The sequence below is a fragment of the Diplotaxodon limnothrissa genome, linkage group LG3 (assembly GCF_057381915.1).
Source record: "Diplotaxodon limnothrissa isolate DT_005_m linkage group LG3, D_limnothrissa_male_GT1.1, whole genome shotgun sequence".
Lineage (NCBI taxonomy): Eukaryota > Metazoa > Chordata > Actinopteri > Cichliformes > Cichlidae > Diplotaxodon > Diplotaxodon limnothrissa.
In genome coordinates this window covers 39261491-39286163 of record NC_140598.1, presented here as the reverse complement: position 1 = coordinate 39286163, position 24673 = coordinate 39261491, and the positions used below count along the sequence as shown (strand labels likewise).

General features: G+C 41.1%; 1 protein-coding gene across 2 annotated transcripts in view; it reads right to left on the bottom strand.

Moving 5' to 3' along the window:
- trpc5a (transient receptor potential cation channel, subfamily C, member 5a) overlaps positions 1 to 19328 on the bottom strand; it is a 102085-nt gene extending 82757 nt beyond the window's left edge. Inside the window, exons 1-7 of one of the 2 annotated variants that reach the window (XM_085350622.1) lie at positions 19296 to 19328; positions 16646 to 16748; positions 13443 to 13693; positions 6390 to 6506; positions 6191 to 6253; positions 3955 to 4092; positions 3183 to 3389 (exon numbers count right to left, since the gene is read on the bottom strand). In XM_085350622.1, the coding sequence (XP_085206748.1) occupies positions 3183 to 3389; positions 3955 to 4092; positions 6191 to 6253; positions 6390 to 6506; positions 13443 to 13693; positions 16646 to 16748; positions 19296 to 19328 (912 nt within the window). The remainder of the gene's footprint in view (positions 1 to 3182; positions 3390 to 3954; positions 4093 to 6190; positions 6254 to 6389; positions 6507 to 13442; positions 13694 to 16645; positions 16749 to 19295) is intronic. The other variant, XM_085350623.1, reaches the window with a different exon arrangement.
- Positions 19329 to 24673: the final 5345 nt, after the last annotated feature.

Sequence of the window (24673 nt, the reverse complement as noted above, 5' to 3'; positions counted from 1 at the left end):
CATGTGGATGGACGGGAAGAGACACAGACTGCCTTGGGGTTTTCCAAAACTCTGTTTTGTTCTCTAACTCTATCCCATCAAATCTCCATCTCTTTCTCGCTCATGCACTCGTTTGATCCCTCTAGCTCTCCATTTTTTCCCCTCACTTTCTGTCCCATTAAATCTCTCATTCGTTTGCTGGCTTTGTATCTGCTCACTCTTGTTCCAGCTCATTATCTCACTTTCCCTCCCTGTCCCTTTCATCCTCCCTCTTTTATTTAACCCTGCACCTCAACCGCTCACCAGCCTTCACCCTCTGTTCCTCCCTAGATTTTTGCTTCTACAGTGTACATCGGCTAGCATCCTCATCTCCTTTGACAAACTCCTATATAGTGAACTATTAGGTCCACCAATTCCTCAACAACATTACAGGAGGTGTTCTATTTTGTTTGTTTTTTTAAAAACAGAGCAGGAGTCGCAAGTTTGATTCCCACTCGGTATCCAGTAATGGTCCTGACTAGACCCCCTGCCCCATGCTAAAACTAAGCCCTGGAATGGCGCAGCTACATCTGCAGCCTGTCCGCAGCTTGGACACAAACATTTCACTACATGTTATACTGAGTATGTGACAAACAAAATTTTAATTTAATATATTTATATAAAACCTACTGATCTCATTAAATACATTAGAATGGGCATCATATGCATAGAAATACACTAATAGTTTAACTTAGAAACCTTCAATTATGAATGTGACTAAGATTGGAGAGTTTTCATCTGGCAAAGACCAATATAAATGTAGAATGTTTTGTGCTGGTGTGTGGGTTTATAAAGCATAGTGTATGTGGTCAAACCCCGCTGCATGTTAAAGGTGCTACAATCATTGAGAATAACTGAATATGACACTAGACCACCAGCATCTTAGACCAAAACAAGCTGATTGGACACAGCTCCCAGCCAACAACAACAAAAGAACCCATGAACAACCACTGAACCGCTCCAGGTTTGTAAAATGACTATGACACTGTCAGCTTCTCTCTTTGCTTTTAATGGAGACAGATTTTTTTGCCAGGCCTTCTGACATCTAAGATTAAAGTTATCTTAATCCCTCTCTCCTCTGCTCTGCTTTCTTATTGTCACTTGTCTTACTCCACTTATATACACACACGAAGTGAAATACAGGGAGTGCAGAATTATTAGGCAAATGAGTATTTTGTCCACATCATCCTCTTCATGCATGTTGTCTTACTCCAAGCTGTATAAGCTCGAAAGCCTACTACCAATTAAGCATATTAGGTGATGTGCATCTCTGTAATGAGAAGGGGTGTGGTCTAATGACATCAACACCCTATATCAGGTGTGCATAATTATTAGGCAACGTCCTTTCCTTTGGCAAAATGGGTCAAAAGAAGGACTTGACGGGCTCAGAAAAGTCAAAAATAGTGAGATATCTTGCAGAGGGATGCAGCAGTCTCAAAATTGCAAAGCTTCTGAAGCGTGATCTTCGAACAATCAAGCGTTTCATTCAAAATAGTCAACAGGGTCGCAAGAAGCGTGTGGAAAAACCAAGGCGCAAAATAACTGCCCATGAACTGAGAAAAGTCAAGCGTGCAGCTGCCAAGATGCCACTTGCCACCAGTTTGGCCATATTTCAGAGCTGCAACATCACTGGAGTGCCCAAAAGCACAAGGTGTGCAATACTCAGAGACATGGCCAAGGTAAGAAAGGCTGAAAGACGACCACCACTGAACAAGACACACAAGCTGAAACATCAAGACTGGGCCAAGAAATATCTCAAGACTGGTTTTTCTAAGATTTTATGGACTGATGAAATGAAAGTGAGTCTTGATGGGCCAGATGGATGGGCCCGTGGCTGGATTGGTAAAGGGCAGAGAGCTCCAGTCCGACTCAGACGCCAGCAAGGTGGAGGTGGGGTACTGGTTTGGGCTGGTATCATCAAAGATGAGCTTGTGGGGCCTTTTCGGGTTGAGGATGGAGTCAAGCTCAACTCCCAGTCCTACTGCCAGTTTCTGGAAGACACCTTCTTCAAGCAGTGGTACAGGAAGAAGTCTGCATCCTTCAAGAAAAACATGATTTTCATGCAGGACAATGCTCCATCACACGTGTCCAAGTACTCCACAGCGTGGCTGGCAAGAAAGGGTATAAAAGAAGAAAAACTAATGACATGGCCTCCTTGTTCACCTGATCTGAACCCCATTGAGAACCTGTGGTCCATCATCAAATGTGAGATTTACAAGGAGGGAAAACAGTACACCTCTCTGAACAGTGTCTGGGAGGCTGTGGTTGCTGCTGCACGCAATGTTGATGGTGAACAGATCAAAACACTGACAGAATCCATGGATGGCAGGCTTTTGAGTGTCCTTGCAAAGAAAGGTGGCTATATTGGTCGCTGATTTGTTTTTGTTTTGTTTTTGAATGTCAGAAATGTATATTTGTGAATGTGGAGATGTTATATTGGTTTCACTGGTAAAAATAAATAATTGAAATGGGTATATATTTGTTTTTTGTTAAGTTGCCTAATAATTATGCACAGTAATAGTCACCTGCACACACAGATATCCCCCTAAAATAGCTAAAACTAAAAACAAACTAAAAACTACTTCCAAAAACATTCAGCTTTGATATTAATGAGTTTTTTGGGTTCATTGAGAACATGGTTGTTGTTCAATAATAAAATTATTCCTCAAAAATACAACTTGCCTAATAATTCTGCACTCCCTGTAGAAAGCAGAGCAAAGCCTGCACTGTTTGTAATCACTCTTTTTTGTCTCCCTGTAACAGCCGAAATAGCCAACAGCTTCCAAGGCAGGAGCTCACATATATCAACATGAATGTGTGGCCGGACAGGGTAAACTTTATAAGGGAGTTGAACTTAATTTGTGGCTCCGGACACCTTTACTTCATTATTCACAAAGCAAATCTTTGACTTTACCGTTGGGTTGTAATGTTATGTTTAACTTTAGGACCAAAGTGCTTATTCAGCCAGCTGATGGTCACTCTGCTCACATTGGGTAAAAGTATAGCAAATATGAAAAAGACATGCTACCTTGACTGTGATGGTCATATATAAAGCATCTTGGACATTCACACAGACTGTTTTATTCATAAGAAACAGAGTGATTTGATGAGGAGTGGTCTGAAAGATTCTTTAATAGGAGTTCCTATCCAAGCCGAGTCCCTACCTCTTTTTGGTGGTACTTGATGGCGAGTTTGAGCTTGGCCAGATCATGGCACTGTCTAGGGTCTAGTTCCTCACTCTGGTCGTTGTCTCTGTGGTTCAGGATGGTCTCAAGTTCTCTAGAACTCCTGGCCTGATCCAGGAGGTCCTTGGCGAAACGCTTGCACTGCTGAGACAGTTCCTCATACTCCTGACGAAACTCATTCTCCACCTGAAATAAGGGTGGAGTAAGATTAAAGCTGTAGGATTAATGGGAAACATGTGATGGCTCTTTGATTTCCTCAGTTTTAGATTTCCATCTGGTGTTGGAATAGCTTAACAGCATCACAATCTCCTTGTGGACCCCAAAAATGAAAGTATTATTTGACATAAACCATTCTGAAGTCTGCATCATAGAGACTCAGTATTGGAGAAGAAGTGTGTCTGTTCTTGTTACCCGAGAAAAGACTGCAGGGATTATAGTAAGGTATGGTGAGAGTCTTTTTGCTGTTACTTTTGAGACGATAAATACTAGAAAAAATGTGAGGCAGGGGGAGACTAGTCACTCTTGACAGCATAAGTGAAAGAAATACTTGAGGCAAATGAGTAAGAGGAAGATGATGCTGAATGCTACTCCTTCCACAGTTAATTTAACATCCCATCAAGTTTTAGGAGGTTGCTTTCCTCCAGTACATCTGTACCTTGGCTGTTTAGAAAAGTAATGGGCTATGTATGAAGAGAAGGAGTTTTGTTAAGTTTCTTCTTTTGGTCAACAAACATGACATCAACATCCATACCTTGCTGAGTTCTTTGAGTTCCCAGCCCAGTCTGAAGGCAGTGAGGATGGGATCTTCACTGGACAACGCAATGAGAGATGGCGAGGCCAAAGCCTTGTAGATGTTGAGTCTAGACCGTGAGTGTCGAAGGCTGTCGACCTACAAAGAATCAGGAAAGGTTTTTACCCCTCCTTTAAGATTTACATTAACTACGAGACTTGCAGAAGGCACCGTTAACATTGAGAAACAGTTTCAATCGGTATAACAAAAACTAACACACTGGCCATCTAACAGTTATGTTACACATGTAACATAACTGTTCCCAGAGTGGATGTTCAACATGCATGGTTCAAGTGTTTTAACTGCAGGCCAACTATGTCATAGGGTAGCATCTATCACAGACAGAACAAGATGGTGAACTTTAGTTTTTCAGTTTTGTCTTCAGATTTTGCACCAGCAGTGTGATAACACTCGTTTAACCAGTTTGTATGAGTGACTATGGTGTGGTGTGTCTAGACTATGAACAGTCTGTTAACGTTTAGTGTTCATTGTAAATATAGATTAATAGAGAAATATTGCCTAATGCTTTAATGACTTATTGTCTGTTTGAACAAAGTTCTTTTCATTTCATTCCCTGGGCAAGACTAAAAAAAATAAGAGCAGCAAAGCAGCTTAACGGACATTATTTTTATCATTATCATTAGGGATGGGATGGGTGCCATGATGGCACCGGTTCTGACATAAACGGTAGTAACCAGACCGAAAAGCACCGCACATTTCGGTGCTTTATTTCGGTGCTTTTTTTTCCTGAGCTGTGATACACTTTAGATTCTAGCCAATCATTTTACGTTTCCGAGGATAGTAGGCGGGGCCAGGTACGTACGTTCTGTTAGAGCAGAGCTACAGATTAAAAATGTTCAAGGCGAAGCGGTCAAAAGTCTGGCTGTACTTCACAGCAAAAGATGCAAACTCAGCAGCAACAAGTGCTTTAAGCTGATACTGTGATACTGTCAAAGGAGGTAACACCAAGAATCCGATGAAACACCTGGCGACGCATAGCGTTTTTTTTAAAAGCCCAGAAATGCGCCGTATTTGATAGCTTGCTGCGAGACCTCACACCGAGCACATCTACTGCGGGTGGGTTGCCTGTTATGCAACATCCCCCAAAAACAGGAAGAGGAGAGTCCTGGCCCCTAGTCCTGCCAGTGTAGCAGAAATGATGACGGATGATGGTGGCAGCAGCCGTTCTTCTCTGCGTGAGTAGCTAATTTACGTTGAGTAGGCTAACCACGTTATTACATTAATGCATGTAAGGTGAACTAGCAAACATCATCATAGCTACATGCTGCTGTCTTCTTGTTTGATGGCAGATACTCCCTTCACCCTGGCTAAAAAGGCTAAAATGACCAAAGAAAAAGTGGGAAACAGCTGAACATGAGAGGTTTAGGACAAAGTTTGTGTTTTTTTCCATTGTTTAAGCACTGCTTCCAGCCAAGAGTGATACCATATATGCCCCATAGCTGCAGAAAAGGCTAACATTGTTATATTTTTACAAAAAACAGCTGAACATGAGAGGTTTTTGGACCAATTTTGTGTTCTCCATTCTTTAAGCACCGGTTTGAGCACCGGCACCGTTTCAAAAGTACCGATTTGGCACCGGTATCGGATAAAACCTAAACGATACCCATCCCTAATTATCATCATCATCATCATTATGGTGGAGCTGGGGTAAATTCGGTTTAAAGTTGCAGACTGCACCTTTTCAATTTATATAACAAAGCTGAGATCTACAGTATTCCTGTGTAATAGAGTTGGTGGTGCCTTGTATGGAAAGCATAAATAGAAGACAAGTCTATTTTTACATTGGATCTGAGGGAAATTTACTAAACCTATTTGCTGCTCTCAGGCCTGAAATGATTAAACAAGATTTCAAGAATTTACTATAAAGCAGTTTTGTACCATGACCTTCATAAAAATGTTTAAGTCTTCAAATGTAAGGCTCAGAGCCTGGTTATATCACTAAAGCATGCTCATTCATCTTTCATATTGTTGCAAAGTATAAAGTAAGAAAATTAAATGTGGGCGAGTTCAAAAAGTTGAAATGATGTTGGAAATTTCTGATGTCTAATCTAGGGTTCATGCTGGAAGTTAAAGTTTGTAAAAGCAATTTCAATATATTCAAATATAAATGTTTAGCAAACCAAACACAATGCAAGCAATGCAAAAGATGCAGCACTAAAGAACGAAAATCCCTTACCTCTGAGCTGGATACACACTCAACACAGTCGCATCGTATCTGATGTGGTCTGGGTATGGTGACCTACACAGAGCAAAAACATCAAACAACAAATCACTGATAAAATAAAGATCTCGCTTTATTCATTGACCATCAAGACAGACAAAAAAAGAGCTTACTACTCATTATGTTGATAACTTGTGCGTAAAACAACCATTACCTTCCGCTGGACAAGCAGCTTGATAATCTCATAGTTGTTTGTATGAGCAGCAAGCATGATGGGAGTTATATCTGGGGTGAACTCTGAAAACTGGCTGTCCATCATCAGAGAAGGAACCTGTAGGAGAACAAAGTAAAAACCTCTTAAACTGGCTGTTATCTACCTTTTAATATTTGGGTAAAAAGCCTACTGCCAACCGCCAGTTAAACAGGAAAAAATGACTAAGAAACACTTTTATTGTCCAATTAAAAAGCTTTGATTCAGCTCCACATGTGACACTGTTACATAGGGGGAAAACTGGAAGTGAAAGACAAATTAAGCAAATGATGAATCCAATCAAACACTCTTGAATCAGATTAAAACAAATTAAATTAGTGTAATATATTTGATAAAAAGAAATTTCCTGCTTGACAACTCTGCAGAGGTATATTATTTAAAGCCACATCCTCTCCAAAACTCATTTTATCCCTCATGGATGCAGCTCTGAACACCAGCTGTACCTGGGAGAGAAGAGGGGAGTGGAAGATTGTTTGTTTGCCACGTGAATACCAGGAGGTCTGTCATTACAGGAAGACAAAGAAGAGATGGAGAGAGAAAAACAAGAATGTAACGGCTGCATATAAATAAAGAAAAAGAAATGCAGACGCATGTTAACAAGACGCCTTAACTAAGAGGATACAGTTTTCTAGACTAGTGCCACGTCTTCAGTCTATGATGCTATCGATCACTAGGTTAGTCCAGCCCATAACGGACACGTTACATCTGCTTCATATAATCTGTACAAAATGTAAACACGACCACTTGTAGCTTTACAGTCAGTTATATCAGGGGGCTGTGTGCCAGACTGTTTCTTGGCCCAGAGCAGGAACTTTCTGGAATCTCTGCCTGGCAACCTCACAAAGACAACAACAAGAGTGCCAGCCATATGTAGCAGAGCTTGGAAGATTGTTTTTGAGGCGGAGATCACATCGTCTTCAAACAAAATGCTGGGATCTTCAAAACACCCAAAACAGCTGGGAGTGCACTGCCATCAAATTTGTAATCTGCAGCTTTAAACGTCAATATGGAGTTGAGTGGTCACAAATCATTTTTAAGACGCAACACAAATGTGCAGTATTTGCCATCAATTGCATTTCCCCAAGTAATTTGATGTTATATTTATTACTGCGTGTTTTATTAATTGTTCTGCACTAACCTCTGTAGAAAGATAACTGCTATAACAATAAACTTAAAAAATATGTATCAATAGAAACGTGGATGGTAGATTTTCTTGAGCATATTTTAATAGACTCTCTTCAAAAATAACAATTCTTTAAAATCTCTTCAAAGTTTTGTTGAAGCATGCTAGAAATTAAAACTTTTTTGAGAAACTACCACAACACAAAGATGTGTGTAAAACTCCATTTACAGTACAACACAAACCACATCTGGCCAATGTAGAAAGACAAGGTACAGGCCCTGCTGCTGAGTGAAAAAGAGGGTAAGTACATCAGAGTGTCTGTGTACTGCTATATTATTGGGTCCTTGTCATCCAGGTCATAGTTGACCTGAGTTAAAGGCAACTCAAACTCACACAGAAGGCTTCTTCATTTTCCTTCAGATCAGGAGTCCCAGGTATTTAACCACAAGTGCAGTTTCCATAGGCTGGTGGTGGTTTATAAAGGGAGTAAAGTGTAGTTTAAGGTCCCAAGTATGTGCACACTTGAGCCAGTTGAGGGGTGTTTACCCACTGCAGTCGTGCTCTAGTCCAGACCTCCAAAATCCCAACTGTGTGTCTCTGGAAGTGGATGACATAGGCATCTGCCAAGTGCAATATTCCAGGAACAGGAGAGGTGTGAAAAAAAGAAAACCCTTCAAAGATCAAGACCACATTCTTTGTACACCGTCTCCATCAACAACAGAGCTCTCTGCACATAGATGGCATGCAGTGCTACACCAGTCTAGCAGGGGAAGCACTGCAAACAAGCTGAATAATGCGTACTGTTGTGTGGACTCTTTAGTCTTTTGGTAATTTCCAATTGTAAATGGCACAGAATAGGATTAATGGTTTAGAAAACAAATATTGCTCCAGACACTCAACTAGCCAAATGTCAACAACCTTGAGCTTTGCTGAAACGACCAACAGAACATGGAACATAAGAGCGATCAATGTTGAAAATGAGTGTAGAGATCTCATTAAAAATAAAAGCTAAAATTTATTTAAAAGGGTATCTTAATCCACTACTAACAGTGAAGGAGACATTCGTGATCAATTGATGGTATATTATATAAAGTTGAAGGCTGTCTTATGCTGAAACCAGGACCCTAAAGTAAAAGTTAAGAATGAGGCTGACAGGGTGCTGGTATGTCAAAGAAAAGCACACACACATGTACTCCCAGACATCTGAAGAAGAGAGAGGAGGGGGGGCTGAGGAAGGAGGGTACACGTGTGGACTCTTTCATGTCTCAGAGGGAGAATGACGGAGAGTGCTTCTCCTCACCCTTCCAATCTTTCTGTCTCCATCTTTTCTGCTGCCTCATCTTCTCCTCGCCTCCCCTTTCCACATTCTATTTTCTCCCCCCCCCCCTCCAGCTTCTTGCATCTCTCTCATTTCCTTGTTTTCCCTTCATCTAACCCCCTCCTTTCCATCAGGTTACTCCCCTCATCTCTCTCTATCGTTGTCTCTTCCTCCTCTCACCTGCCACAACCCTATTTTCTTCATCCGATCGCTCTCTCTTTTTCTAATCCCTCTTTTTTTCCTGCCGTTATAAGGAGTGTGAGAACAGCTGCCACGGGCTGGGCCCCAAATAAAAATTAAAGAGACAGACCGAGAATACACAAACAAGTAAATATAAGCAAGGACACATGCAAATACAGAAACGGCAAATAACAGAATGAACATAACTTGAGTACAATTGATTTTTCACGCATTGAAATTGGCTGCACCATCTGCAGCTGCGAACGAGCACCACTTAGGAAACTCCAGCCTTATATTACTCGGGATTTAAACTTTTTCAATTAGGTGAAACTACACCGATGGCATATTTAGGCTCCAGATGTACACTGTTGGTTCCCCCAAAATGGAGCAACACGGTGAGATAGCAGGAGGTGTGATTGTTATGGGCTTGTTGCTCTTACATGTTTCTGAAGATGGGTCAGATCGCTGAGAGTTAAAGCGACATGATGAAATATGAGAGAAAGGTTTAGTTAAACTCGATCTACATTTTTCCCCCGATTTATTGCTGGCTGGATTATGTTCAGAGGAAATGTTTATCTTTATCTGCTACAACGGTGCAAAGGCTGGGTTTCATAGCTTGAGTCCCATCTAAACTTGACTGCCACTATATTAATCACCTGGCAGCACTTCAGTGCACTGGGTATCGGTCAAAATGACGTACTGAGAATCAGAATGAAAAAGAAAGGTGATTTAAGTGAGTCTGAATATGGCTGGTTGTCTGAGACAGGCTGATCTGAGTATTTCAGAAAGTGCTGGGATTTTCCCACACAACCGTCTGTAGGGTTTAGGAAGCCAAAGAAAATCTGCAGCAACTGTGTGATGCTATCATGTCAATATGGACCAAAATCTGTGAAGAATGTTTCCAGCACTTTGTTGATATCACAAAGAATTAAGGCAGTTCTGAAGTCTAAAATGAGGTCCAACCCAGTACTGGGTGTACGTAATAAAGTGTGCGTTGAACGTTTAGATTTAGCCAAGAAAAGCACTTTAAACTTTTGAGAAAACGTATGGTTTCAGTTATAAGTTGGTTATCAGGTTCATTCACTCATTTGTGGAGTCTTGAGTATTGAGCCAGTTTCTGCACAGAACTGCGAGTGCATAAAGTTTTAAAATACTGGTATTCTGATACAAGACTTTTGAGTCATTAAAAAATACTTTAAGGGATACTTAAATTACTGGAAAGAAATGATAAGTTACCATTGTGTGTGTCTCATAATCAATTTTGGATGGACCAAAAGACAAGTTTAATTCAAAGCACTGAAAGTCCCTGAGAAGGCAACTCCAGGAAAATAACCCAAAGAGTAAAGGTAACTTTGAAAATAATTAAGGGCAAATAAACTCACAACAGACACAGGAGAGATGAACAGGAGAAGATCTGATAAAAGCTTCAGGGTGGGTAGGACTATTTATAAACAAGTAACTGATAACTGAAGGGAAACAGGTGAAAACAATCTAGACTTGGAGAATACAGACAGGAAGCAAACCTGAGGCAGGAAACAAAGTAAAACTGGAAACAACCGAAGGAAAGAAAACAAGAAAACACAAAGTGGCTGAGGCATGGCCAAAGAATCGGGCAGGACACTGAGGGAATTAAAAACAAATTCAAATTAAAATGGGAACCCACACCATCAGTACACATGTACCAAAACTCCACAGAAGTGATAAAGATCAAAGCAGAAGTGAGAAACTCAAATATCAAAAGCCTCAAAGACCAACAACACAAACTACAGAACCAACACAAGACAATAATCAAGACACCATGTAGCATGTGATCCCACTGCGACAACACCAGTAATCCTGGGACGGCATTTGTCTCCACAGTCTGTCTTTACTTAAGTGTTGTCTGCAACCCTAAAGTCTCTTGACTGTGTCATGCTGGACTGTGACTATAGTCTTGACAAAATCCACAGACAGACACATAAACACAAGCCAAAGTACTCAAAACTACCTGGTAGTGGTAGTAACAAGTGTCTCCAGGACCATATGTTGCCATGATAACACCACACACACACACACACACACACACACACACACACACACACACACACACACACACACACACACACACAAGGTGAAAACAATTTCAGCCACGACAGAGTGGCACCTGTTAGAGCAGGTGTCTCTCAGACCACATTTTGCCATGATTACACACAAACACGCACCCACACAGACTTACACAGTGGAAAGAAAACCAGCTATGTCATTAGGAGGTACTAATACATTAAAAATGGCAATAAACATAAGGGCTTTTAGTAAAACAAAGCCAATGTATTTAATGGCAGGCTGATAACCAAGCAGTCTGATATTTAGAACATTTTATTGATCCCAGGGGGAAAGATAAAGCTAACAAAACAGTTTTGTGTTTCTCACTCCCAGGACTTCATCAGCACTGAATATCAAATATTAGTATCAAGACAAGACCTATATCAGCCTGCTCTATCCTTTTGCTCCTGATACCTGGTGACTTTATTCAGTAATCTGAGGTCACACCACATAAAACTTTATACCCAAACCTTCACATTAAATTCAACAACTCAAAATGTCTGGCGCTTATAGAAACTGAAGTAAAAATAAAAAAAACAAAAAAACCCCAAACTTCCTTAAAATCTGTCCACAAACATATTAACACCTCCCAAAGCAGTACAGCACCTTTAGTAGTAGCTCCAGGTCCTATAAGCATCTCCAGGACCATGTGTTGCCATGATAACCACACTCAGATGCACATTCACAATCCAAAACATTTTTCAGCCACAACAGTGTCGCTCCAAATTCAATCCTGATGCCGTAGCCTACACACACATATTGTTTTAGCATGCTACAAGACTGAGATCTTATTGAACGTATTGGACAATTGAAATAAACTGTATATAAAAGATAGACAAAAAAAATAACAACATTAATATGGGAGTAAGTTCAATTTGAATTCTTTCTAACGGTCAGCAGGGGGACATGTAATTGCAAAATTCCCATACTCCACGACCTCAGTACTAACTTTTCTGAGGATTTTATGGTAACAAATGTTAGTTTCAAGTCTTTCTGGTTAAAGTATGATGTTTGTTTTAGTCAAAAAGGATAAAGTAACATTTTCTTGGGCAGGTCTAACTCCATGCGGTGTGATTAACAACTACATTATGAGCATCCGGTGACCCTCGGAATCGTGGTCACATCCATCTCGCTTATGATGTCCTTGACAAAGCTAATATGACAATGACCAAAATACTCAATGCTTCAACAAACCAACATCATGGTGGTTATGTGCATCTTTCATATACAGTCTGTGCAATTCTGAAACAACAACACGGTGCTGCATGTCTCTTGCTTTCTAAATCTCACACATAGGCCAATATTTTATACAAGACAGTAAAACAGATTAACATGTATGCGTTGCTGCCCACTGCTTTATTATCATTATTACAGAAATCTGCGCTGTGCTGACATCACTGTGTATTACGCATGTGTGATGTGTAAGGTAACTGAAGAGAGACAAAAAGTATGAGAAGATAAACAGAAACACTGGAAGAACAGATTTGTTCTCATCCACATCCAACTGAGAGGCAACCAAAACCTTCCCACAATCCTCTGCTTTGGCCAAGGGTTGGTTGCTATGGTGACATCGAACCTCACAGCCTCAACAGTCCAGGAATATTTTTCAAGAAGACGTCTTTGTTTCACTTATTTATTTTTTACATTTTGCAATTTACTTCCCGTTCGTTCCGTCTTCACATTTACTCCCCTGTCAGTTTGAATCGCTGTGAATCAGTTTTTTAACTACCCATCTCTGAATCTCTCCATCTTAACCCCCTAACACCTACTCTTTAAACTAAACTGTAGTGTGTTTTCCTTCCTCTGCTCCTCTTTCTCTCTCTGACACACAAACAGAAATGCAGCAGGCAGACAAACATGCTGTCTGTCTCCAAATCCTATTTCACAGTTTGTCTATGAAACGGGCTGTTTAATTTCCCTCCTCTCAGCAGAATGTGGCATGGAGCATTACAATGAATGGATGTGCTGCTCATTATCTCTCTCTCAAACACACACACACACACACACACACACACACACACACACACACACACACAAATGGAAAAATACTCACACAGGCGCACATTCACGGATGAGTAAATGCAAACACGTGCATGCATGGATGTGTCTGGATGCAACACGCTAACATATACCTACAGAGGGCTCGCTCTCCCTCTCTGTTTGGTCTGAACCAGTGGTGTCGCCAGAAACATTTCCAGAGTCCAGATGGGGCCACTGAAAATGTGAAGTCGGTTCACCACAAACCAAAAGACATAAACTTTAGGCGTAGTTAAAAAGAAACATCCGCACACACCTGTTTCTCTCCGCTGGGCCTTTTGTGTGACAGCAGCAGTTCCACGGCACCCACCACCTCCTTCCTGATGGCGTACAGCAGGGCGTCGCCCGTGTGGATGCCGTGGTCGAGCAGGAGCTCCATGATCTCCAGGTTCTCGTTCTCGATGGCGATGAGGAGAGCACTGCGGCCCAGCGGGTCCAGACAGTTCACATCCATGTTGTAGTACACCTCTGCTTCGCGAAGGGCATGTTTCACTCCCGCATAGTCACCTACAGGAAGAGGATAGTTGAAGTGTGCAGGTGGCTAACCATGCTTCATCAAAAATTTCACTTTCTCACCCAAATTATTCTTTATGTGTCTACTGATGTGAAAGTCTGTAAAATACAAATCTGTCAGGGAGCTAATGCCAATACAGATATGTGTATGATATATATGCTTATTCATTTATACTTAAATATATATATTTATACACACAAACTCCTCGAAGAAGGGCCCACGCAGGTTTGTGATGAAATAAATGCCATCAAACTACATTTAAAATGCGGATATGAATAAAATATGTATAACAAAATAATTTTTAAAAAAAAGCAGGGTAAGGTATCCTGAGAAAGGGCTAGTTACTGTGCAACTTACTATTGTTGTTTGTTGAAAAGCACTGTACATGTGTGTATGACTAGTATCTAATGTATAATGATCTTTTTAAAAGCAGGGGTGTCAAACATAAGGCCTGGGAGCCAGAATTGGCCTTGCAAAGACACTTTGGAAAATGTGAAGGAGTGTAAAGATTTTCAACTTTTAACTGTGTTTTCAGGAGTTGAAGAACAAAACAAAAACAAAAATCATTATAAATACAGAATAGTCTGGATGATGGAGCTACATGAACTACTGTAATATTACACATTTATTATGCATCCTGTACTTTTTGTTACATTAAGACATCTCAGGGATTAAATATTTAGCTAAATATCTTTACGCTAGAAAATGGAGTTTCATTTGGCCCACGATGTAAACTTATTTAAGGTTGTCTTCATTTTTGTGTTTGAAATATGTTGATGAACTTGATTTAAACTTAATGCTACGTTGCTGTATAAGCTGCATGCAGGACTCTTGTGAAAACCTTTCCTGTGTTTCTTACAACTGGTTGCAGGAAAGTGACATATTTAGAAAGCATAGTCAGGTCGGCAAGTGTTTGGAAAATGACACTTTTTGCTCTGCATGAGCATCACCCAGTGCTGTGTTTACTTCCTTAAGGTGCTCTGCTAGGCCTCTACTCCAGCTGCTTTCAGTTGGTACTTTTCTGTGGGTCTCTCTGCCTTCAGATTTGACTTTAGAGTAAAATGCTCTGTAAGGTTGTGATCAGGTGACTGAACTTGTTTCTTTGCTTTGAGAAACTCTTGGGTTGCTTTTGCAGTAGACTTCACGCTATGAAGCTGTGTCCGATTAGTCAATGAATTTCTGGTTGCAGCATCTTGTTCAAGGACGTTTGCTGCAGCACACGTTGCAGAGACACCTGTGTACTGACACACTGACTGAGCAGCTGCTCAGCTATCAGAAAGTATACAGGGAGTGCAGAATTATTAGGCAAGTTGTATTTTTGAGGAATAATGTTATTATTGAACAACAACCATGTTCTCAATGAACCCAAAAAACTCATTAATATCAAAGCTGAATGTTTGTGGAAGTAGTTTTTAGTTTTAGCTATTTTAGGGGGATATCTGTGTGTGCAGGTGACTATTACTGTGCATAATTATTAGGCAACTTAACAAAAAACAAATATATACCCATTTCAATTATATATTTTTACCAGTGAAACCAATATAACATCTCCACATTCACAAATATACATTTCTGACATTCAAAAACAAAACAAAAACAAATCAGCGACCAATATAGCCACCTTTCTTTGCAAGGACACTCAAAAGCCTGCCATCCATGGATTCTGTCAGTGTTTTGATCTGTTCACCATCAACATTGCGTGCAGCAGCAACCACAGCCTCCCAGACACTGTTCAGAGAGGTGTACTGTTTTCCCTCCTTGTAAATCTCACATTTGATGATGGACCACAGGTTCTCAATGGGGTTCAGATCAGGTGAACAAGGAGGCCATGTCATTAGTTTTTCTTCTTTTATACCCTTTCTTGCCAGCCACGCTGTGGAGTACTTGGACGCGTGTGATGGAGCATTGTCCTGCATGGAAATCATGTTTTTCTTGAAGGATGCAGACTTCTTCCTGTACCACTGCTTGAAGATGGTGTCTTCCAGAAACTGGCAGTAGGACTGGGAGTTGAGCTCGACTCCATCCTCACCCCGAAAAGGCCCCACAAGCTCATCTTTGATGATACCAGCCCAAACCAGTACTCCACCTCCACCTTGCTGGCGTCTGAGTCGGACTGGAGCTCTCTGCCCTTTACCAATCCAGCCACGCGCCCATCCATCTGGCCCATCAAGACTCACTCTCATTTCATCAGTCCATAAAACCTTAGAAAAAACAGTCTTGAGATATTTCTTGGCCCAGTCTTGACGTTTCAGCTTGTGTGTCTTGTTCAGTGGTGGTCGTCTTTCAGCCTTTCTTACCTTGGCCATGTCTCTGAGTATTGCACACCTTGTGCTTTTGGGCACTCCAGTGATGTTGCAGCTCTGAAATATGGCCAAACTGGTGGCAAGTGGCATCTTGGCAGCTGCACGCTTCACTTTTCTCAGTTCATGGGCAGTTATTTTGCGCCTTGGTTTTTCCACACGCTTCTTGCGACCCTGTTGACTATTTTGAATGAAACGCTTGATTGTTCGATGATCACGCTTCAGAAGCTTTGCAATTTTGAGACTGCTGCATCCCTCTGCAAGATATCTCACTATTTTTGACTTTTCTGAGCCTGTCAAGTCCTTCTTTTGACCCATTTTGCCAAAGGAAAGGAAGTTGCCTAATAATTATGCACACCTGATATAGGGTGTTGATGTCATTAGACCACACCCCTTCTCATTACAGAGATGCACATCACCTAATATGCTTAATTGGTAGTAGGCTTTCGAGCCTATACAGCTTGGAGTAAGACAACATGCATGAAGAGGATGATGTGGACAAAATACTCATTTGCCTAATAATTCTGCACTCCCTGTAAACTCAGCATCATTTAACGGGTGAGTGGATCAGTAGAATGCATTTATGGAGGCAACTATGCGGCTAAAAAAAAGAAGATGGCTGTGCAAGGCTGTGTGTGCATTTACCTTTCTCTACAGCTGTGAGGTAGGCCCGCTCCTCAGCAGACAGCTCCACCTCAGCACGGACAATCTGAAGTGGGATGCGGTCGCGGTACGGCGAATATGTCGCCTAAACCACAAAAACAGAGGACGCCAACATGAGGCAAACTGCATGTAAGTAGCGACATGAACAAAAAACAAAAAAACATATGAGCCAGCTATGTTATTGAACTAATGCACGTGCAAAATAAATTTTCACCAAAGTTGCACCCGTGTAGTGGTGGGTACACAGTTGTTTTGCCAAAATACAGCCATCATGGCCATACATTTAGTTTTTTAATAATTTATTTAAAACTGTTCTTTTTCCCAGAGTGGTCTAACTGTACAGCTTTAATGACTTTACACAAAAACAAGACCTGGGTGTACAACTTATAACTTATTTTGAATTTAGAGTCAACAGTATACATACAGGCTCAAATATATACATACCATTATATACCATTTATATCTGGCACAACTTGCATAATTTTGGCTGGATATTTGACAGCTCTCGGTGGTCAAATGTAAGCCTTGGTGGAGTTTGAAGCATAGTTAATTCGTTTTTAACAGGGTTGAAATCGAACCTTAATATTAGCCTGCTTTATCCACTCTAAACCCACTTCAGGTGTGTGAGGTGAACTTGAAGAATTAGGAGATAGCACTCCTCCTCCATCATTTTATCCACTTTACTACCAGTGGCAAAAAACAGCCCCAGAGCATGACGCTACAATCACCATGCTCGCCAGCTGATGTAGTGGTCTTAGGTCTGAAAGCCTAATTATTACTTCTCCAAACAAACCTCTTGTCTTTGTTGCCAAATAGCTCAATCAGCTGACCATAAACCTTTCCTGCAGATGGCATTTGGCTTGACTATGTGGGCAGCTGCAAATTTCAGTCGAGCCTTGAGCAAAGGATTTAAAGCTGGCTTCACTGTGGACAGTAACCCTGGTGTTCCAGCAGTTTCCAGTTCATGCCAGGCTTATGCTCTGGTATTTCCTGGGTTGATTCTTAGCATCCTAGCCAATTTGCTCTCAACTGAGAGTGACAGTTTGGGTCTAAGCAAAGTGGTGAAACATCCAAATTGCTTGTTTCATGCAACTGTTTGAACTGATGATCTTGGAATCAGCAGTCGTTTTAAGCTCTTAGTTTTTTGGACATTCCCAGTGTTCTGATGTTTACTCAATCCAATGACCACTGTCAAACAAACATTTTATATGTGTAACGAGCAACTACCAGCTGTAGTCAAATGTATACTTTCCACCCTCTGTTGACAAAAACAGCATTTATAAAAATTTCAAATGTGTGTAAAAATTTGTGTTTTTTTTAATGTCATTAAAGATGTTTGCTGTACAATTATTATTATTATTATTATTATTATTATTATTCAGAATAGTTCACAGAAATCAGTAAAGGCATCAAACTAATACGAAATTCATTCTTACGATGAGCAGATTTAAAATGACAACAATTTTAACTTTATTGTTAATTAATTGATTTTTTTGTTTATGTTATTCGGAAACTATACGAAAAACATTAACATTGAAATTTGTGTTGATAATGTATATCTAGAAAGGGTTAATACCATAAAATTTCTTGGTGTAATCATTAATCAGGCCTGTTGGAAATCACACATCACTTATGTGAGGGGAAAGTTAGCTCGGGGCATTGCTGTCGTGGGGAAAGCAAAACAATTTCTGGATAGGAAAACATTGTATGTGTTATATTGTGCTTTACTATTACCATACGTGAGTTATTGTGTAGAGGTTTGGGGAAATACATATAAAAGTAATATTCAGACTATAATCATAATGCAGAAAAGGGCTATTAGACTAATAAATCAGGAGGGGTATAGGGCTCACACAAACACACTTTTTATTAAGACGGTGAAGTTTAAAACAGTGCAAATAATATATAAGGCAAGGAAAGGGATGTTACAAATCCAAATAAGTAAATGGTTCTTAGAAAGAGAAGGGAGGTATAATTGTAGAGGGAAGTGGAAATTAAAATTGCAAAGAGTAAGAACAACATTGAAAAGGATGTCTATTTCAATAGCGGGAGTTAAATTCTGGAATGAGTTACAAGAAGAAATAAAGGTTAGTAGTGATACTAACCAGTTTAAAATAAAACTCAAAAAATAAATTTTAAATAAGTATAAGAATGAAGAAAAGGCAATTAATGAAATGAAATGAAAGCAATATTAGGAAATCTTCTGTCTCTCTTGGCCACTTAAAGGGATCAGAAGCAGTTCTCATGATGACTGGAAAATGAAACTACTACCATTGGATAGTTTTTTTTTTTAATACTTCAGTGTATTTTAATGTGTTTTTCTTAGGGCAATGTGCTAAAAATTATTTCTGTCTTTAAGATACAGTTCATCTACCATCATCAATCAACAAGATGCAAGCACACTGAAACTCTCCAAGTGAAGCCTTTTCACTCAGGTATCTTCTCCACACACCACTGTAAACCCAGCAGAGTGATGGAGAGGCTGAAACACCAACGTGTCTGCTTTGTGCAATTCAGAACTTCTAACTTTGTGGAGATGAACAAGTTCCAATTACGAGAATGAGGTTAATTTTACAAATCAGCACATCTTGTAAGTTGGTTTCAGGATCAAGAATGAGACTGTTTGACTCACCTTTTTGTAGTACAACTGCGTCATGGGATTCATCTGGCCAGTCTGGAAAAAGGAAGAGAGAGCTGTGTTACTACCACGAGTGGAGCAAAAACAGTGTGAGGTGAAAGACAGGCGTGTGGACGGCTGCACAGGTTTGGTCCAGTTATCATTACGGTCAACAGCTGAAGCCACAAGAGCGGTTGCGAAAGAAAACTCACAGAGGTTAATCGAATAACGTGCAACCCCGAGCTCAGGATTGCGGACACCTGAAGTCTGCTTAAAACCAGACTCGTCAGTTCATGGACATTTTCCACTTGAGGACTTTTGCTTCTGGCCACGGAGAGAGCTTAAGCATTATCGAGGAAGAGCTTTTACTACTGCTGCAATCGTAGCACACAATGCTCCATGAGTCATGTTGTTCACACTGACACAGCACATATGCTTTTTATGACGATCATTTTATTTCTGTGCCATTTTCACTCAATGGTGTTATCATTAAAGGAGAACCATCACCTCATAACTTCAGGTTTTATGTAAAAATATTCAGGCTTTATATTTTCTGCAGGGAAGTAATCTCGTGAACAGCTGTTTCTAAATCTCAGGTACAATCCACACAAGAAACGCTAAAGATAATTCTGCCACTCCACCAACAAAAAACTGAAAAAGGATTTACTCCATGCTCATTTACTCAATACACGTTTCAGATCATCAAACAAATTTAGCATAAGACAAAGATAACCGAGAAAAAAACTGCATTTTTTAAATGCCCCCGCCATTTCAGGCTGGGAAAAGTTTGCAAACCGTTACCGTCTAATTTCTAAATAAAGAATGTCAAAATGCTGCAATCAATAAGTAAATCTGCACCAATGAGTGCAACTCACCTCTGACACGACTCTTTGCAATAAGGGACTCGACCCACTCAAGTGCAGACATTTTTACATAAAAAGCAAGCATGCCAAATGCCGATGTAAGTTTATTATTATTTGTATGGGAATTTTTTGAATTTCTGTTTTAAATCTATGAGGTTTGCAGCACTACACTGAATTTGCACTTCTGTGTATTTAGATGGACAGACAGCGAATTTTGTCTATTTATAACCGTTGACTGCTTTATTCTCACAGACTTAATATAATTGCCAGGTTGACCCCATTCGAATCGTAACATAACAGCATGCGGACTAGTCTCTCTTTACCACTATCTTGTTGCGCTAAAGCTACTTTGAAGAAGGCAAAAGTGTGACTGGTTGCAGACCTGGTTCCGGTCTTAGAAGGAGCCACTTCAAAAGGAAATGAGATCACAAATTCACTGCACACAGTTACAGCAATAACTGTGCTCTTTCTTTGGTCTCCAACCACAAAATGCTATAATTGTAGCATTGAGCAGGTTCACTCTCAGTGACATCATGTGGAGCAAAGAGTAGAAAAAAAGAGCCTGAGAGCTTTTCGCTCATAGGGACTCCTTCCATATACAAATACAATATGAAGATTCATTGTAGTAACAACACATGTATGACAGAAAATAAGGAAAAACATAACAGGTAACCAACACCGATGTCTTTACAGAAACCATTAAGTAATTCTACTGGATTTACAGTCACTGTGGAAGACTTTAAAAGCAGCAATGAAGACCTAATATCTTCAAATCTACTTATGGCTTCAGCTAATTCTACCTGATACTTAAAGAGAAGCTGACACAATGAGCGACTGATGAACGAGTGGACAGCTGGAGCAGTGCAGAGTAGCGAATCCACATACATTCAGCACAATACACAGCATGCAGGATAAGCCTCCAGTATTAGTGTCTCCAGACTCATTAATACATGTAATCCCCATGAACCACTGACTCCTAGAGAATGTTTAGAAGCTCTTCATATTTGCACATCTGTGCGTGTGATTGTGTATGTTACAAATCACATAGACACTGCACAGTAATTACCCCACAGTTGTTTACTTTAACAGTAAGCATTGAGGATGTTTTCCTACACTGTGTGACATCCGCCTTTAGGTCAGGAGATGCACACGCCTACAGTACAGCCAGGGCTAATCTAAAGAAGGGCATCAAAAAAGCCAAACACCATTACAAAAAGAAGGTAGAAGAACACTTCTCCAACTCCAACCCCCGACGCATGTGGCAAGGACTCCAGACCATTACAGACTACAGGACCACCAAACCCTCCCCCGCATCCTCTGATGTCTCCTTCCTCAACGAGCTCAAAAACTTTTATGCTCGTTTTGAGCGAGGGAACCCCACAACCACAACCAAAGCAGACGTGACGCCAGACCACCAACCTCTGACTCTCTCCCCCACCGATGTAGGAGCGGTGCTGAGCAGGATCAATGTCCACAAGGCTGCAGGTCCTGATGGCATCCCCGGGCGTTTTCTCAGAGTGTGTTCTGGGGAGCTTGCAGGAGTGCTCACAGACATATTCAATCTGTCCTTGGCCCACACTGTGGTACCGGCCTGCTTCAAATCCACCTCCATCGTCCCGATACCCAAAAACTCCAACCCATCTTGCCTCAATGACTACCACCCAGTAGCACTCACCCCCATCATGACTAAGTGCTTAGAGCAGCTGGTCCTAGCACACTTCAAATCCTGTCTCCCCCCCACCCTGGACCCCCACCAATTCGCATACCGCCAGAACAGGAGCACAGAGGATGCAGTCTCCATCGCACTGCACTCTGTCCTCTCACACCTGGACAACAACAACACCTATGCCAGAATGCTGTTTATAGACTTCAGTTCAGCATTCAATACAATCTACCCCTCACAACTCATCAGGAAACTGACAGACCTGGGCATCAGTTCCCTCATCTGCAAATGGTTACTGGACTTCCTGACCAACCGCCCCCAACATGTCCGGCTGGATAACCGCTGCTCATCTACCATCACAATGAACACCGGTGTACCACAAGGCTGTGTGATGAGCCCTTTCCTCTACTCCCTCTTCACCCACGACTGCAGACCTGCTGATGGTTCCAACACCATCATTAAGTTTGCAGATGACACCACGGTGATTGGCCTCATCAGTGACAACGATGAGGCCGCCTACAGGGAGGAGGTGGATCGTCTGGCTGAGTGATGCGACAGAAACAACCTGCTGCTTAACACCGAGAAGACCAAGGAGCTCATCGTGGACTACAGGAGGAATGCTGAGCCACATCCACCCATCCACATTAAGGGGACGGCTGTGGAGCGTGTGAGCAGCTTCAAGTTCCTGGGAGTCCACATCTCCGAGGATCTCACCTGGACGACCAACTGCTCCAAGCTGGTCAAGAAGGCTCACCAGCGCCTCTTCTTCTTGAGGACTCTGAGGAAGAACCACCTGTCCTCAGACATCCTGGTGAACTTCTATCGTTGCACCATCGAGAGCATCCTGACCAACTGTATAACAATCTGGTACGGGAACTGCTCTGCCTCGGACCGGAAGGCGTTGCAGAGGGTCGTGAAAACTGCCCAGCGCATCGCCGGAGCACCACTTCCTGCCATGAAAGACATCTACAGGAAGCGGTGTCTGAAAAGGGCTGGGAAAATCATCAAAGACCCCAGTCACCCATCACATGGACTCTTCACCCTCCTGCCCTCTGGGAGGCGCTACAGGAGCCTCCGGACTAAGACCACCAGATACCGGAACAGCTTCTTCCCCACAGCTGTCAGACTCCTGAACTCTGCCTCCTGACATCTGACCCACGTTAACACATGGACTGAACACACACACACACCCACAATGGACAACCGTACCCTCAAACACACAATAATAACATGGACTGAACCACCACTCACAACCACTAGCACTTTATATAGCCTCTGTAGAAACTATCTACACCCTCACTTATCTTAACTGCACTACTGTATAGCTCTGTGTAAATAATCATTCTGTACATTCGATAATTTTTAACCCTACAACTGTTTACAACTTGCATAGTTCCCATTTCTGTATAGCTGTATATCCCAGATTTCTGTAAAGTTATTTATTTCATATTCTGCATAGTTTTTCATATTTATATCCTGTACATAGCCTGTACATAGCTTGTACTCACTACAGCCTGTACATACTTATAGTTATAGAATATTCACAACATACTTCATACCGTGTACATTATAACATACCATAATAGACCCATTTCTGTAATATACTCACATATCTATATTATTGCTTATTCGTTGCCCTGTACCTGTGCATGTGCAATGACAATAAAGTTGAATTCTATTCTATTCTATTCTATTAATAATCCAGCGGTAGGAAGCCATCAGAATGAGAGGGGGAAAAATGCAGATAACAATCTTCACGTGTCTTTGAGTAAGAAAGAGCAAATTAATGAAGCTGCTGGTTTGAATACTGATGTAAGCAAAGTAGTTAAGATCTTACTCGCTAATTACTGCTGTGGTGCTTCTGTGTGAAAGAAAAAAACACAACTCTTTAGTCAAAAAAGAGCAGTTCTGTAAGTCAGGAGAGACAACAGAATGAAAACGGTGGAAATCAGCACTGTGTTACATCTGAATATCATTAGTCACACAAGTTAAACACAGAGGCCAGGGGCAAACTGCAGTCAGCACAGGTGCTCATTTCCAGCTGTTCTCTCAACGGTATAAACACCCGAGGAGGTAAAAATAAAGCACAGACTGCAGAGTTATGCAGAGCTGACTGCAGTAAACAGGGAAGGCTTTTGAGAGCTGGTTCTTAAAGCTCTGATGCCAACAAACTTAATAAGGAACCTTTAATCACCCTTTGCTCGCCCTCGTTTTTAACTGACGGTTGCTCTTTAGAAAAGCTGCTATTGTAAGTGGTGGATCAGATCAGCTGTGGCAAACCCAGATCACATTAGTTCAACACTTTAATCTGTGGATGTTCAGTTAGACATGTTTGTGTGGGGCTGGAACTTATCCCAACAGTTAGTCCAACCAGGACAAGTAAACAAATGGTCACATCCATGCCTACACCTAATATAGAATCGACAATTAACCTAACAGACAATCAACATTTAAAATGGCCTGCATCATGTAAGACTAATGTTAGGTGTCTGCTTAGGATAATTCGAAGCTTATTAAGTTACTGATGGCCTAGAGACCAGTTAGCAACCCCTTGAAACATTTGGTCACTAAGGCACAACTAGTCCTAAGTGGTTGGCGACTGCAGTCAGGTTGCTGCCAAGTGAAAACCGGTTCACAAAGAACTGCAGCAAAAAAACATTTGTGATTACTTTGGTTGTTACCACAATCCCCTGCTTACCCACAGTTTGCATGGAAGATACCAACTTGTCTCCAATCACTTGCCAACCAACCATTAAGAAGTCCTAAAAATTGGAAAAATCTAAACCAGAAACGGGAAATCTTTGCCTTCAAAGTAAAAGTTGTGGCACATCATGAAACCACCATTTTTCAAAGGGTGCGACTCTTAC